Source organism: Phalangium opilio, unplaced genomic scaffold (genome assembly GCF_054372755.1).
Source record: "Phalangium opilio isolate 3A_F unplaced genomic scaffold, DU_Popi_V2 ptg000026l_1, whole genome shotgun sequence".
NCBI classification, from domain to species: domain Eukaryota; kingdom Metazoa; phylum Arthropoda; class Arachnida; order Opiliones; family Phalangiidae; genus Phalangium; species Phalangium opilio.
Window position 1 is genome coordinate 3,289,505 of NW_028324157.1, and position 16,085 is coordinate 3,305,589.

Here is a 16,085-nt window from a genome sequence, read left to right on the forward strand (position 1 = left end):
ATCCCAAAATGCCATACCAAGTTAACACGCTTTTGACCCAAGTTGCACAAATCATAAATTAACACGCCAAATTTGCACACTACTGACAAATTTTGGCCAGGGAAGAAAATGACCTGCCAAGTTTGCTATAAAATTGCACAGATCGTGATACACTCTAAGAAAAAAGCATTCAATGGGTATTCAAACTTGAAAGCAATTGTTCAGTCTTGAACAGTTTGGAAATATTAGGCGTTCAATCGCGAAAGGTGTGCAGAATCATCCAAGATTACATTGAAGGTGTTCAATCCTGACAGTTTGCCTAAAACGTTATGAGCTTTACTAACAAAACCATATTAAAAATCCAATAGTATCCGATAATATCTCAACAATTTACGGTAGAATGCTTATTTATCCTAAATTAAATATAAATTGGTCCTTACAAACATCATTATAAAATAATATGAAAGGAAATGTCAAGGATTATGGCGTATTGAACCTTTCCTTCACATTTATATAAGACTTTACATTGAAGATGTCATTATTTGCTAGTCCATTAATATAGGAGGAAAAATACATTAACCGCATTCGTCAAGTGCAGTCCCTGGAGGCTAATTACTACTTTTCGTTAACCGTCCAAAGTGTGGAGTACGATCTAATGGAATCTTCCCATTTTGGTTCCGGTTGATTGGGAATACGGTACATTGGAAAGGAATCAAGACGAATATCGAAGGCTGGCATTGTAAGAGATAAATGGTCCGCTGAACTATTTTTCACTAAAGCCCTTCAAAACTGCCACTATAAGCTTTTCAAGTTGTCATTTATACCATGCAAAATTGACACATTATGTGTGTCAAATTGTCGACTATACTGAGAAGAAATCCTACTGAAATATATCTTCGCGTATATTTTCGCACTAACTGAATTATCTAAAGGTGGGTGATAGCGTGGATCTTTAAAAGAAAGTTTTACACGGATAGTTCTTAAATTAGTTTTATTCGCACGAAAACAATTCGCGTAGTACACGTTAAAAGAAAAATTCAACTCTGATTACCTTATCATTAACAATCTCAAAGGAAAACTCTTTATCAGTAAAAAATAGCGTCCAAAAAGTATTTATCTTTATAAAAAACCAATAAAAACGGATTTGTCTAATAGGTCTAGATATTCGATTTTGTTTATCTAATATTATCATTTTTTATCTCAATTTTCTCCTCTTCCACCAAATAAGTTAAACTCATTTTTCCTAAGTTCTAACTGGTCTATAATGCTTCCATAGGATACAATAATTGTAGAGGTCGCTTAATAATATGTCCATTAATGGTTTTGATAGAGCAAGCCCGAATCTTTCCGTCACGTTCTGAATGCAGCTCGAGTATTCGTCCCATCTTCCATAAGTGTCTGGGTAACTTGTCATCTTTGATAATGATAACGTCATCGACCTTGGCCTCCGATTGCTTATTTCTGGATTCTGTGACTTTCTGTGCTGTACGAAGCTCGAGCAGGTATTCATGTCTCCATCTAGTCCAAGCACCTTCAGAGATACGCCTTCTGGTATTGGTAACACATTCTGTGACTGTTCCGAATCTCCGAGTTGGTTGCAGAGCCCAATGGAATTGGACCGAAACTTTCGTAGTGGCATGCTTGCTTCTCCAAGAATATAAAGACATTCCTGAGCTAACTTTAAGGCGCTTTCTTCATCACATGCTCCACCAAGCAAGTCGTCAACATATAGGGAATCCGTCAATAACTCAGTTCCTTCTGGGTATTTCTCCTTGTATTTTCGAGTCATGCGTAAAACGATTTTTCCTGGATCCTTTATATCCGTGCTGTCCTTGATCCAAAAGAATCTAGTAACGTCTCTATCTTCAGTGGCGAGTGAGATTTGCAAAAACGCCTTCTCTATATCTCCCGTAAAGGCAACCTTGTGTTTTCTAAACTTGAAGAGAAGGCCTTGAAGGTCAACGTTCAGAGCAGATCCAGCGTGGAGACAGTCGTTCAAGGATGGTGAACAAATTGCATGCGACGACGCGTCAAAAACCACTCTGGTTTTGGTTGTAGTCCGATCTCTCTTAACTACTTCACGATGAGGTAGGTAAAACGTTCGTCCTGGCAAACCTTCTCCGTAGGCCGGTTCGGCAATTCCAGCATCTAGATATCCTTTTATGACTTTTGAATAATCTTGAAGCAAACCGGGGTCTTTACGAAGTTTCTTCAATTGGTGTTCAAATCTTCTTTCGGCTATCGTTCTGTTATTATTTGTGAGTATCACATCATTTTTCCAGGGCAGACTAACTTGATATCTTTGCCCGTCGTACTTGATTTTGGATTCAAATTCTTGTCTGATGAGCCTTTCGCTTGTGGCGTTATCCGATGGCTGATCTACAATGCCCAGTGAATCGAGATCCCAAAAGGCCCTCAGTCCTTCAGAAATTCGATCGTCTTCGTTTTCTTCCGAGACAGCGCTCAAGACACATACGTTGTAAACTCCATCGTCATTATTAACATTCCTTCTACCGGAAGTGGCTCCCAATAGACACTGTTGGAACTCCTCCAATAATGGAAAAAAAATAATCTACTAATATGTTGCCTATGTTTTAACCTTCTCACATGTTTTTTAAATTATGTATATATACCTTATCTTAACAATGTAAAAGACGCATTCGGTCTGGTGGTCTAATAATAATAAAGTTGTTTTATTGTTTATCTCTTGCGTTCTCTCTCCATGAGCCGTTACAACAGTGGTGTCAGAAGTGGGATGTCACTTTACGGTCTTCGGGTATAGTCGCGTTACGGACTTCGGGTAAAGTCGCGATACCGATTCCGGGAACATGCCGAAGCAGGAAAGCGGATCCTCCGAGGCCTCCTCCTCGTCCGCTCTAGGAGACGTGTTGAACGCGTTTATGCAGCAGCAAGTAGCGGCCCAGAAGCAGAACCAAAGGATCATCGACCTTCTACTCCAGAAAACAGGAACCTCCGGTCCGTCAACTTTGACATCAGCACCCACATCCACAATAGCTTGCCTTGACATTCCAATCTTCGAGCCTGATGAACACGATGGCGACAAATTGGAACAATGGCTGAAGAGATTTGACTATCTCGTGGATATTAGTGTCCCAAATCTGACCGACGTTGCCAAAGTCAAGTATCTGGTCTCGAAACTGTCTAACGAAGCCTTCAGCGAGTATTATCGGTCCTGTATGCCCAAAGAGCCAACGGACTACCCGTATGCAACGACAGTAGAGAACCTCAACAAACTTTTCGGGAAGAAACAGACACTCTTCATAGAAAGATTCAACCTAATGCGGATCCAGCGTCACTTGGATGAAGATTATGGCCCGTATTTTAATCGCGTTAAACTACTTCTAAAGCGTTTCTATTTCTCCGATTTGACCGAAGATCAATTCGGAATTCTGGTTTCCCTATGTGGATTATCCCGACCAGAAGACGAATCCATACGAACCAGAATCCTGCAACGATTAAATACCGAGGCCAACATTGAACTCAAGAATGTAATTGACGAAGTCCTGACCATCGTCGCTACGAAGACTGAACAGACGGTTTTCCAAGCAAAGGCCACGCCGATCAACAGCTTCCGTCGTCGGAAGACTTCTGTACGGCATCCTTCTAGATCTCCCGAGAAGCGGAGAGCCAAGTCATCTCAAAGATCTTCGAAACCGCCGCCATACGCCTGTTTTCGATGCGGAGAAATGCACTGGGTCAGGGAATGCACGCACGCTAAGACTGAATGCCATAAATGCTCTCGAACAGGTCACGTCGCTAGTCAATGCGAAAATCAGAAACGAGTATCCGGACACCGGAAACCAGACAGAAACCAGATAAATACAGTCAGCCTGAATTCCATGCGACCTTCGAAACTCATAACTGGGGAATTCTTGGTTAACGACGTTCACGTAGTTTTCTGCTTGGACAGTGGAGCGGAAGGCAACATTATCAATGAGGCGACTTACGAACGAATTGGTAAGCCGAAGTTAACCCCCTGCAGTGAAAAAGGAGTGCTATTCGATGGATCAAGCACTACATTCCTTGGGAAAGCAACGGCAAAATTTAAATTGGGACCAGCTGAAATTCAACACAATTTCTACTTGGCGAAAGACGGATCCCTAAACCTACTGGGAGTGGAAACCCTGGATTTCTTCGGTCTTCTGGATAGCTTACGACAATGCTCCCGACTCGGTACTCAAGCCATTAACCTCTGTACTGCCTCACCTGTCGCCGAATGCCTTGCGACGCTGAAGAACGAGTTTCCGGATGTCTTCGAGGACGGTTTGGGGCTGTGTACTAAAGCGAAAGCTCGTCTTACTCTCAAACCCGGAAGCACCCCCGTATACCGTAGAGCCAGGCCAGTTCCGTTCGCCGCTCGCAAAACTATCGAAATGGAGATCAAACGCCTGGAAGAGTCAAATGTCCTGAAAGCCGTCGAGCACACTGATTGGGCAGCACCGATCGTAAGCGTGAGAAAACCTAACGGTACTACCCGTCTGTGCGCAGATTTTTCCACCGGCCTGAATGAGACCAAAGAACTCAACCAACACCCATTACCGTTGCCGGAAGACATATTTGCGACGCTCAACGGGGGAAAACTTTTCTCCCAATTGGATCTATCTAAAGCATACTTACAAGTAGAAATGGACGACGAGTCTAAGCCACTTTGTACCATTTCCACTCATCTGGGAAACTTCCAATATCAGAGACTTCCGTTTGGGGTGAAATCCGCTCCGGGGATTTTCCAAACCATAATGGACCAGATGCTTGCTGGACTTGAATTCGCAACCGCTTACCTCGATGATATAATCATTGTCAGCCGTAACTTCGAAGATCACCAGCGACACCTCCAAGAAGTCCTTTCCCGCATTAAAGACTATGGATTCCGCCTTCGCCTCGAGAAATGTAAACTATTCATGACACAAATAAAATATCTGGGATTTATCATTGATAGCGCTGGTCGACGACCCGACCCCGAGAAGATCAAGGCTATTGTCCACATGCCAGCACCATTTGACCTGCCAACGTTACGTTCATTTTTGGGAATGGTAAACTATTACCAGGTCTTCGTTAATAATATGCGTTTCATGAGACAACCACTGGACGAATTATTGGAGTCCAAACGGACTTGGTCTTGGACACCTAAATGTCAGGACGCTTTCGAGGAACTGAAGATGACGCTTCAATCAGATCTCCTTTTAACGCATTATGATCCTACACTGGACATCATTGTCGCTGCTGATGCCTCCGATTATGGACTTGGGGCGGTCTTCCAACATCGCATGCCAGATGGGTCAATTCAAGCTGTAGCTCATGTATCACGGGCATTGACCCCTGCGGAAAAGAACTATAGCCAAATCGAGAAGGAAGGTCTAGCGCTTACCTTCGCGGTCAAGTAGTTCCACAAAATGCTCTATGGGCGCCACTTTACTCTGCTCACGGACCATAAACCGCTCTTAGCGATCTTTGGAAGCAAGAAAGGCGTACCGGTACATACTGCTAACCGTCTTCAACGCTGGGCACTCATTCTTATCGCCTATGACTTCAAGATAGAATATCGCAAGACTACCTCTTTCGGGCAGACAGACGCCTTGTCCAGGCTTATTTCGTCACATTCCTCTCCGGATGACGACATCGTACTCGCAAGTCTTCAAGTCACAGACGATGTGGAGGCCATAGTCCGACAGCTTCCAGTCACCTTCCATGACATTCAATCCTCTGCTCGTGCGGATCCAGTCTTACAGAAAGTCGTCGGGTATATTCGGAATGGTTGGCCGACATTAAAGCATCTCCGAGCGACACCAGAGGCAACTGCCCTCGAACAATTCCACAGAAGAAAGGACCTGCTTACTATCGAGCAGGGTTGCGTGCTTCTACAGAATAGAGTGGTAATACCTTATACTCATTACGAGCAACAGTTCTGAAACTACATCTTCGAGGACATCCTGGAACCAGTAGGATGAAATCTTTGGCTCGCGCTCACGCCTACTGGCCTTTTCTGGACGCTCAAATTGAAGACTTCGTGAAGAAATGTTCCAAATGTCGCTCTGCAGCAAAGTTACCTGTCAAGACTCTGTTGCATTCCTGGCCGAAAGCCGTGAAGGCCTGGCAGAGGATACACATAGACTACGCCGGTCCCCATAACGGCCACCAGTATCTTATAGTCGTCGATGCCTATAGCAAGTATCCCGAGATTTTCGACATGAAAACCACCACTTCATCCGCCACCATATCTGTCCTGAATACCCTTTTCGCACGCTATGGTTATCCGGAAGCACTGGTGAGCGATAATGGAACCCATTTTACCTCACACGACTTCGCCTCGTTCTGTTCCCGCAAAGGAATCCAGCATATCTTCTCCCCGCCCTACCATCCACAATCCAATGGGCAGGCGGAACGTTTCGTGGACACCTTCAAGAGGGCGCTAGAGAAACTCAAGGGCGAAGGAGATGTCCCTTACATGCTAGACGTCTTCCTGCTGTCCTATTGCTCAACCCCTAACTACAGTATAGACCAGAAAAGCCCTGCAGAACTCTTCTTGGGCCGAACACTTCGTACCGAGCTAGACCTCCTACATCCGCCGGTCTCTCCGTCATCAGAACGCAATCCAACCATGGAACGACAATTCAACCGTCATCATGGAGCTCGACGACGCACCTTCAAAGTCGGAGACCTAGTCTATGCTCGGCAACACCAGTCAAAGACGTGGTATCCAGGGAGAATTCAAACGGTCAAAGGCGTAGTTTATGATGTTCTTATGGATGATGCCACCCATAAGAAGTTCCATGCCAATCAACTTTACCACCGTCTGAACAACGATCCAAAGGGCGATCCCTACTCTGTATTCATGGACACATTCGATCTACCCATCCCAGACCGAAGAGTAGATCCCGACCGAGTTCCGGCTGGGACCACAGTGCCCGCTCCCGAACGCCATGTACGGTTCAACATACCAGACGCAGACCCCGAGGGTGGAGAAGTACGAAGGTCAGGAAGAGCAAAGAAGATACCCGAGCGAATCATTATGGATCCCCGCCAGAAGTCCTACGTTTTCAATTAAAAGGGGAGGTGTTGGAACTCCTCCAATAATGGAAAAAAAATAATCTACTAATATGTTGCCTATGTTTTAACCTTCTCACATGTTTTTTAAATTATGTATATATACCTTATCTTAACAATGTAAAAGACGCATTCGGTCTGGTGGTCTAATAATAATAAAGTTGTTTTATTGTTTATCTCTTGCGTTCTCTCTCCATGAGCCGTTACAACAGACACCATCCAAAAATCGTCTCCATCGCCATCAACGAATCTTGAACCCTTTCTAGGTTGCAAGTAGCGACCTTCCAGTAGAAATCAGCTCCCACCAAGATGCCTATTTCATGTTCAGTCTCTCTTCTTACGTCATAGCAGGTGTCAGCCAACCTGATTCCCTTTTCCTCAGCGACTGTAATAATGTCTTCATTGGGGAACCTCAATCTTGCGCTGCTAATCTTTAGAGATTCTGGTGCTTCAATTGTTACCATCTGAGAGTTATCGATATTTCCAATAGTGAACTTGACTCTGCGCCTTTCCACTTCATGACCTTCGTTCTCAAAGCTATGCATACTTAGAGATTCCTTTCCAACTTCAGTCAGGCCCAATTTATTAGAGATCTTCTCCAAGAAGGAATTGAGTTTTTCTTGCTGGAACATCGTAACTCCTCGTGGGAGAGTTGTTCACATCCGGTATGGTCGAAAATTTCGACACGTTTAGCAAAAGACGTATCTTTGTTCGATTCGGACTAGACCCAATCCGAAAGCGCTTTCATTTTCTCGCAAGTGAAAAACAATGTTGAAATGCTCCGTGTATTACCGTATCTTCGGGGATTTTCAAGATCTTCAAAACGTCCTGTATTATTTAGTGAGGCGCGTTGTGACCGTTGTCTAATGCATCGTTAACATTTTTAATCATATTGACTTTGTAGGGTGTTATTGACTTCATAATAAGGTATGAAACCAGTCGTTTTAGAAACAACCCCCTTATCCCAATCACCGTATCTTCATCGTCGAAAGCCTTGAACTGCAATCATGCATTTCTATGTTTTCCAAATAACATATTATGCACAACATATTATTTTGGGGTTCGGGATCCCCCAATATTTCTACTTCCGCCCTCCCTTGTCCCTGCGCCACATTTTCAACCACCCCTTAGCCTTCCGCCCCATCATTAGCCACCCCTTGACCTTCTGCCCCGTCATTAACCACCCCTTGACCTTCTGCCTCATAATTAACCACCCCTTGTCCTTCCACCGCATCGCCAACGACCCCTTGACCCTCCAGAACACCAGCACCTTCCGCTTCTTGACCTACAGCTTCAGCACCCCCTTCCGCTCCTTGAGCAGCTTCAACTACTAGAATTTGACGTCGGGCCGTTTTCTTAAATTGGTACAAGGATTTTTTTATATCATCGTACGAAATTGAAGCGTTGGGATACCTTTGTAATATTAAATGGTTTAAGGTTTAATGCATCGTTCAAACCGAATTAAGGTCACGTTTTCAATTATGGCGTTTAAAACTTAATAGATTATTAGACCGAAATTTTTCTATACATTTTCTTAATCTAAATTGAACGTTCAGTTTATAATTGTTTTTCATTAAAAGTAGAAACAGCGCAATGTACTTAAGTTTGCTGTGGGATTAACCCAAATAAATTCGCCAATAATTTAAAACAAGCCGATACCTTAACTAAATCTATATTGCAATATTCCTATTTCTTCAGCAAATAAAGGTTGCGGACGTTTTCCCGGCTCTTCCAAAAGCCTTCTATTGAGTCTTGACACTAGCTTGACATTATCGAGCTCCACCACATTTGGTTCATGATTGTGATTTTCCTTAACGACTAAAATCCCTTCATTTACGCTTGCTGTCGCACCGCAATTTTGACCCCCATGTCCATTCGCATCTGGAAGTACAGGTATCCTCCAACATTTTAAATTTAACTTACTACCTCTTGAACCTCTGTTTTTCACGTATCCATAGTTGTCGGTTACATAAACTTTCGTTCCAAGTTTCCTTCCCTAAATTGCCTCCATGGCCTTCTCTATTTTAGCGAAAATTACAGAATGAAAGTGTGGATAGTTACAACTTGTTCTTCTTCTCGGATGGCTTCACTACCTTCAGACCTTTTTCTCCCTTGCGAGCTTTTCCATCTCTCCCGACTCGACTTTTCTCCAGTACAAGTCGGATAAGTTAAAAAAATACACCCGTGCTATTCCATTGGCTGTCCCGGCGATGCCGCCTATACTTCAAAAGGTGGCTATGATAAAGGTGACTGTAGCGGCTAACAACTGCGTTTCAACCAATCAAATCGCGCTTGAAATTTTCCACTGGCTGATGTAGAGATCACCCAACTCCCCTCTCCACCAGAAAACGACACTGAGCCCCCCTCCAACCCAAAAAAAAGTTTTAAAGGGATAGGTTAGGTATGCAACAAGTTATTTTTCGTCGATTATTGGTAGAATTCATTATCGTCGAATGCAAATTTTTTAAATTGAATTTGCGTTCGATTGCAAAAACTTTCTCACAACGCCCCGCCTTTGCCTAAATTGCGTTGCATAAATTTTTTTAAATTAAGCATTTTTTCCAAATAAGCATAAACCATTTGGATAATTGAGGAATTCATAACGTTTTAGGCTAAGCTATTTAGTACAGCGTTATTAAACTTTTTATGATTTCCAGCAATACTCACCAAAACGTCCTCGTTGATATACAATTAATTTTCAGAGTTAGGATTTTAACACGTTAAGCCTATATACATTTTGCAACTAAACTGAAATATGTATATATTTAATATATGTATATTTTATATGCGAAAACTATACTTATATCTACATTACTATTACTTGCATTTTATTTAATCAATGGAGTCTACACTATCTTTTTACCTTTTCGAACTGTAGGCCTCTAATGCAGATTACATGAAATAAAAGATATAAAATAAATAATTAATTCTCCCCGAAACGGCTCTTGGAATGGATGGATTTTCCAGAAGAAATTCTCCCACAGTCGCGGTTTTGACTAAACCGCCGGGGGGAGGTGCGAAATCAAAGGTTGCGACATCAAATGCAAGAAACACCAATAGACCAAAGACTCCTACGCCGGTGAAGCCAGCGCAAAACGATTTAAGTCGCGTAGAATGCTACAAGTGCGGACTCTTAGGGCATTATGCCACAATCTGCCCGGACAAACAAGAAGTCGCGCAAAGACAGGCTTCGGAAAACGCGAAAGCGGGAAGACCAAAAGGGTATCGTCTTCCCGCCGCGCGAAGAAAGTTAAACCCCTTAAGGAATTTGACTCTATGGATGTGCGTCGCTGTGAGGTTGATCCTCCCGTGGCCATAGAAGCATGGGACTTTCGCGACTAGACTAGATTCAGGCGCTTATATCAGTGGCGTAATTTAGTCAAAACTTTAAAACCAGACTTAGTACTTCCGGAAGAAGAAGATACTCTATGTAGAGTGTTAGGCGATGGACGTTATACCTTCACGAAGGGACGCGCGCGAATACACTTCCGCTTAGGACAGTTGAAGCTAAAGCAGGAATTTCACGTAGTTCCCTCACTACCGAACGATTTTATTCTGGGAAAAAAATTCCTGTATAAACATCGGGCGATTTTGGATTTTGGTACAAAAACGTGTCTGATTGACGGAACAACGTTTCCATTCGTACTTAATCTCCCTAAGTTAAAGACACCGACCCCTTAGAATATAGAAGATGTTGAACAAGCTGTCGCGTCGCCTACATTGAGTCCTAAGCAGAAGGAAAACTTGAAAACTTTATTATTACGATTTCCAAAACTATTTTCGGAAAAAGCGGGACGTACGAACTTAGTCTTTCTCGAGATACACACTACCACCGATGTTCCCGTTAGTCAACGCGAGTATGGTGTTAGCAACGAGAAAAAACGGATATTTGAAGATCATCTTCACGAAATGATCCGCAACGGAATCGTGAAGCCTTCCGTTAGTCCTCCTCAGGCGTCGCCTGTGGTACTTGTCCACCAGAAATGCGGAAAGATCCGTTTCTGCGACGCCGGACCAAAGTCCTGTCACAAATTTAAGATGACGTCGAGGTATTGCCTATGCCAGTAAACAACTAACCGACGTCCAGCGAAGATATACCACCACGGAAAAGGAATGTCTTGCCATCTATTGGGGAGTTGGAAAGTTCAGGCCATACTTGGAGAATATACCGTTCACTGTGATCACGGATCACAAGGCACTACAGTGGTTATTCACTTTGAAAGAACCAAATTCTCGACTTGTTCGTTGGGCAATGTACCTGCAGACGTATGACTTCAAGATCATACACATGAAGGGAGTTGAGAACAAGGTTGCGGACGCATTATCCAGAGCGCCTGTCTCTATTAGCCATGTCTTTGGAAGACATGACTTCACCGTCCTCGTCAGAAGATTCCAGTCCAGCGGAATCCTCTTCAATGACGTCGACTTCGTCCTCAACCAGTAGCGGGTTAGCTACTCCCGCCAATCACGCATTGTACCACTCTTTCACGCTGGAAGAAGTACGAACGGCCCAACACGATGAACAAGCCACCAATGATATCATAGTCCAGTTATCAGGAGATAATCCTCAACGACATCGGTACTACGAGTTGAAGAACGATGTCTTATATCGAAGGGCCTATTTTAGATAACCAGCGAAAATCTATTTGCCACAGCGGTTCCGGTGGGACGCCATCCGCTTATTTCACGACCACCTATCTGGACTACGAGGTCGAGATCGTACCTTCGATAAGGTTTGCGCCAGATACTGGTGGCCATCGTTCCGGCAGGAAGTTACCCAGTATGTCCGCGGATGCCCTTTCTGTCAGATTCACAAGGCCCGCAATAGAAAACGTCCAGGTCTCATGCAGCCTACGGCCATTATTGAGCCATTTGATTTGCTGGGAGTGGACATAATGGGACCTCTACCAAGAAGCCGTCACCATCACAAATCCCTCCTGGTTTTCTCGGACTATGCCACCAAATTTGTAGAACTATACCCGATGAAGAACATCACCGCCAGAACCTGTGCGAAGAAACTCGTCTCCATGATAGTTCGCTACGGTTGTCCGAAAGCCATCGTAAGCGACAACGGGACACAATTCGTTTCTCAACTTTGGAAGGACATTCTCAAGATGTTCAAAGTCAAACCACGATACATCACTCCGTATCATCCTCAGAGTAACATCGTGGAGCGCACAAACAGAGTTCTGGGCGAAATCATTTCGATGTTCGTTGGTCGAGATCACCGAAGATGGGACGAGAACTTACCATTTATCCAGTTCGCCATCAACTCGACTACACATACCACAACAGGAAGAACTTCTTTCTACCTGAACATGGGTAGGGAACCGAGATTTCCCTGGGACTTGGACGTGGGTATGCCATTAGCGGACTTTGTTGAGAAGTCCGCATCGCTCTCAGCTTTAGCGAAGCAACTTGCTTTGTCTAAAGAACTTGCCATGAAAGCGGAAGCACACCAGAAGCGCTACTACGATCAAAGGCGGGAAGGGATTGAATTTCCCGTTGGTGCGCTTGTCTGGAAGGAGATGCATCCCTTGTCTCAAGCGGCACGTGATGTCGCCGCTAAGTTATGTCCCAAATGGGATGGTCCCTACAAAATCGCAAAGAAGATCGACCGATTGCGATATCAACTAGAAGACCCAGAGACTGGAGAAAAGTAAGGAATCGAGAATATCGCTCATTTGAAGCTGTATTGGTCAAACAAAGATGTCTGCCAACCGGACGGAAGCCAGTCATCCTCAACGTCAAGTAGTTCAACTTCAAGTTCTACCTCGTCACAGTCCATACCTGTACTTCAGGACGCTGGAGTCAGTACTGGTGACGAATGTCGTGAGACTCGACGAGAACGAAGACAACGACTGTTGAGAGACCAAGAAGCGCAGATGGAGTCGTCTGGAGAAGAAAAGAGGAGCAATCAAACCTCATCTTCATCCAATGATGATGATGGATCCTCTTATGTCCCCTCGAAAGGAGTACCAGATCTACCTGAGCCAGACGCATTCGCCTTATTCTCAGATCCTCCAGCGGTCTTCCGAGTGAATCGGATGCCACCAGACCTTTCTCCTCCTTCCTCTCCTGATAGGGGCTCGAGGGAGAAGTCTCTCCCTCTACCCTCTCCTATATATCACCCCGACGATTCCAGTCAGACTCAGAGGAAGACGATACGGAATTGTCCAACCCTGTTCCCATAAATCCTATGAGATTTGTCAATCCTTTTCGTAAAGGATGGAAACGTGAGATAGTGCTGAGGAAGAATCCAAAGTCTGGAGGTCCTAACATGGACATTTATTATCACCCTCCAGCAAACATATCCGCATGAAACTCTTCGGTCCCGCGCAGACGTAGTACAATATTTGCGCGTGCATGAAATCACCGATGTGACTTCGTGTGATTTTAACTTTTCGCGTCAAGCTATCTCGCGCGAACCATGGGAAACTGTTTGGAAGGAAATTTAATAACTTGACGCCTTCCAGGGACCGATGGGCACTTTCGTGCTGGTTATCGAGACGCCCCGTACTATTCCAGCCAATTTCCGGCGACCGTCATGTTGTCGGCACCATTTGCCCTCATTTCCCACGGGGCTTTGCGGCTGCTAAGGCGCCGCCAAGGAATCCTCCTAACGAGGTGGCAACTACACGCGTTCCGCCAACGTTGGCCGTTCGCCCCCGCCGACCTCTTCATCGCACAGTCTCCCGAGCTAAGGGTTTCACGCGTGGGTGAGGACACGTCCGCTGCCCTGTCACCCCTAGTTTTCCAGGAGGAGCGGCCAATTTTAATTGTAGATCTAGGCGGCTTACGCCTACTCAGGGCAATGATTTGTCGCTGCCTACGATGCGAGGGACTCCTGTACGCGCCGGGCGTGGCGCGCGCACTGAACGCCCCTCCTAGGGGGTTTGTTGTCGTGGCGGTTGATACTGCCGCCGTGGAGGTGCAAACTGACCCCGTGCACCGAGAAAACCAGGCCGTCCAAGCCGAGCTGGTCACCCCCAGAGAAGCCATCGAGAGACACGAGGCGGCTCTGAACTGGATGCCTCCAGAACCTCTCGTGCCAGCCGCCGTGCCTGCACCGGCTGTCGCCTCACCGGAAGTGCGCCTACGCCCTTCGGATTTCGGTCGGGTATCTCCCATCCCAGAGGCCGAAGCCGTTGCCCCTCTTGGCCGAGGACGGGGTCGAGGGACCCAACCCGTCGGAACACCACCATCAGGGAGAGGCCGAGGGCGTCCTCGGCCTTCTCTCCTTCCGCTCCACGGCACCCACGGTTGTTCGCACGACCACCACCCCGGATAGCGGATGAGGAGCTTCCGCCTCGACCCCTCCCGTTGCTCCTGAGGGACAGCCAACCAGCACCCCACCGCCAGACATGATTCCCGACGAGCGGCACACCCTGTGTCGCCGTTGTCAAATTGGACGCCACCATGAGAGCCACTGCTTCAAGCCACGCCCACGACGAAGCGAGGCCTATAAAGCCCGCCGCCGCAATAGGCCCAAGAAAAGGGACGACGGGCCCCCCTCTCCCTCTGAAGACCGACGACTTGTCTAGAGGGGGATGTGGCACCCGCAGCTCCTTTCGCGTCGTCTTCTTCAGAATATATTTTTTGTTTATACTTTTTCCCGCAAGTGGCGCCTTAAGCGCCACAGGCTACTTTTTGTAAAAAACTATTTCGGCGGGATAAAAACCCCCGCCTCTGTCAGAATAGAGAGCAGTCTAGTCCGTGTTCGCGGAAAAACCGATTATTATTTTTCTTGAACGTTTAATAAAAGTTCTTTTGCATTCAACGCTAAGTCTATCTTTACTTCGCCATGGATCATCTGGTAAATATTGCTAGTCATGGACAATAAGTCCTTTAAACGGGAACCTGGGAACTTCTTAATTTTTAGTTTTAAATTAATTTCTTTGTGAGCCGTGACAATAGGCCCCCTTTCCTACATTTAACTTTACGGTTACAAATTGAATTGACGTTAGGCGTTAAAATGCAACGTTAAATCCTACCATCGTGGTGAAGGCGTTCTTGAAAACGACTATCTATGTTTTGCCCCCCTCAACATTGGTCCCTAAAACGAGGATATTTTCACACATGTAGAGTAAGACATACCAGCCTGCTTATCTTGTTTACACAATTTCAATAGCCTCCAATCTTAGAAAGTTATTAAGCAGAAGTGTATTTTTAACGGTAGAAGTGTGCCTAATCTAAAGGAAGTTCAAAGTGCGATTGGTAGGACACTAGCCAAAATCTATAGAAATATATTCTATATGGGAAATTTACTCTGAAATCTTAAAATCCTTCCAAAAATGGCTTTAAGATCCCAAAACCTCTTTCAAATTTCAAAATTCCGTACACATAAATGCCACATGTGTGACCCCTCATCTAAGTGTCATAGCACAAGAGTACCCCCGAAACTACATCTTGTAGACCCCATGATCTTTCGACTCCGAGAACACACCGTTTCATTTATGACATGCTTATCAGAAACACCCTGTATACTTCAAACAAACATTACACGAAGCACCAAGTTTTATGCTTTCTTGAGAAAGGGCAGCTATCCTCCTGACTACCAAGGTTTAAATTATAAAATGTACCCTAAAGTATTGTTAATAATTTAACTTTACTGAAGTACTAATGACCCCTTGGGGCAATAAAAATTTACGGGTCTGTCATTCATTTAAGTTATGACTGTTTTAAGTTGAAAGTGTTCCAATTTAGGCACATGACCATACGTCAAGTTAAATTACTCTTACTTCTTTTTCATAGATAGTCGTTGCATCCGTCGAACCTTCGACGAACCGTTTAGAGTTTGTATTTTGGCAGACCAGTCGGATGAGGCAAATTTTTGAAAAGTATCCAGAGAACTTTTTGTGTGACGCTACCTTTTGTTTAAATCGATGCGGAATGCCGTTATATATAATAATGGCTGTCGATGGAAATATACAAAGCGAAATAGTTGCACTATGTCTAACCAAAAATGGGAAAAAGAGTTTGTGCAATAGCTCTTTGAGGAATTTCAGAACCATAATCCGAATTGGAAAAGCACCAGGTCAATC

At 44.8% G+C, this 16,085-nt stretch overlaps 1 protein-coding gene across 1 annotated transcript; it reads right to left on the reverse strand.

The window, feature by feature from the left end:
• Positions 1–1,222: 1,222 nt before the first annotated feature.
• On the reverse strand, positions 1,223–2,809 carry LOC149691224 (uncharacterized). The gene is made up of 2 exons (XM_089869505.1): positions 2,747–2,809; positions 1,223–2,527 (listed from the first exon to the last, which is right to left on the reverse strand). The coding sequence occupies exons 1-2, from the start codon at positions 2,807–2,809 to the stop codon at positions 1,223–1,225; spliced, it is 1,368 nt and encodes a 455-aa protein (XP_089725631.1).
• Positions 2,810–16,085: the final 13,276 nt, after the last annotated feature.

What these genes read in the sequence shown, in the direction of transcription:
- LOC149691224 (XM_089869505.1), bottom strand. Translation starts at nt 2,809, where the DNA reads ATGTTCCCGGAATCGGTATCGCGACTTTACCCGAAGTCCGTAACGCGA. An exon ending in CGCGACTATACCCGAAGACC is followed by an intron (nt 2,528 to 2,746) that starts GTAAAGTGACAT and finishes CCATTATTGGAG; the next exon opens with GAGTTCCAACAGTGTCTATT.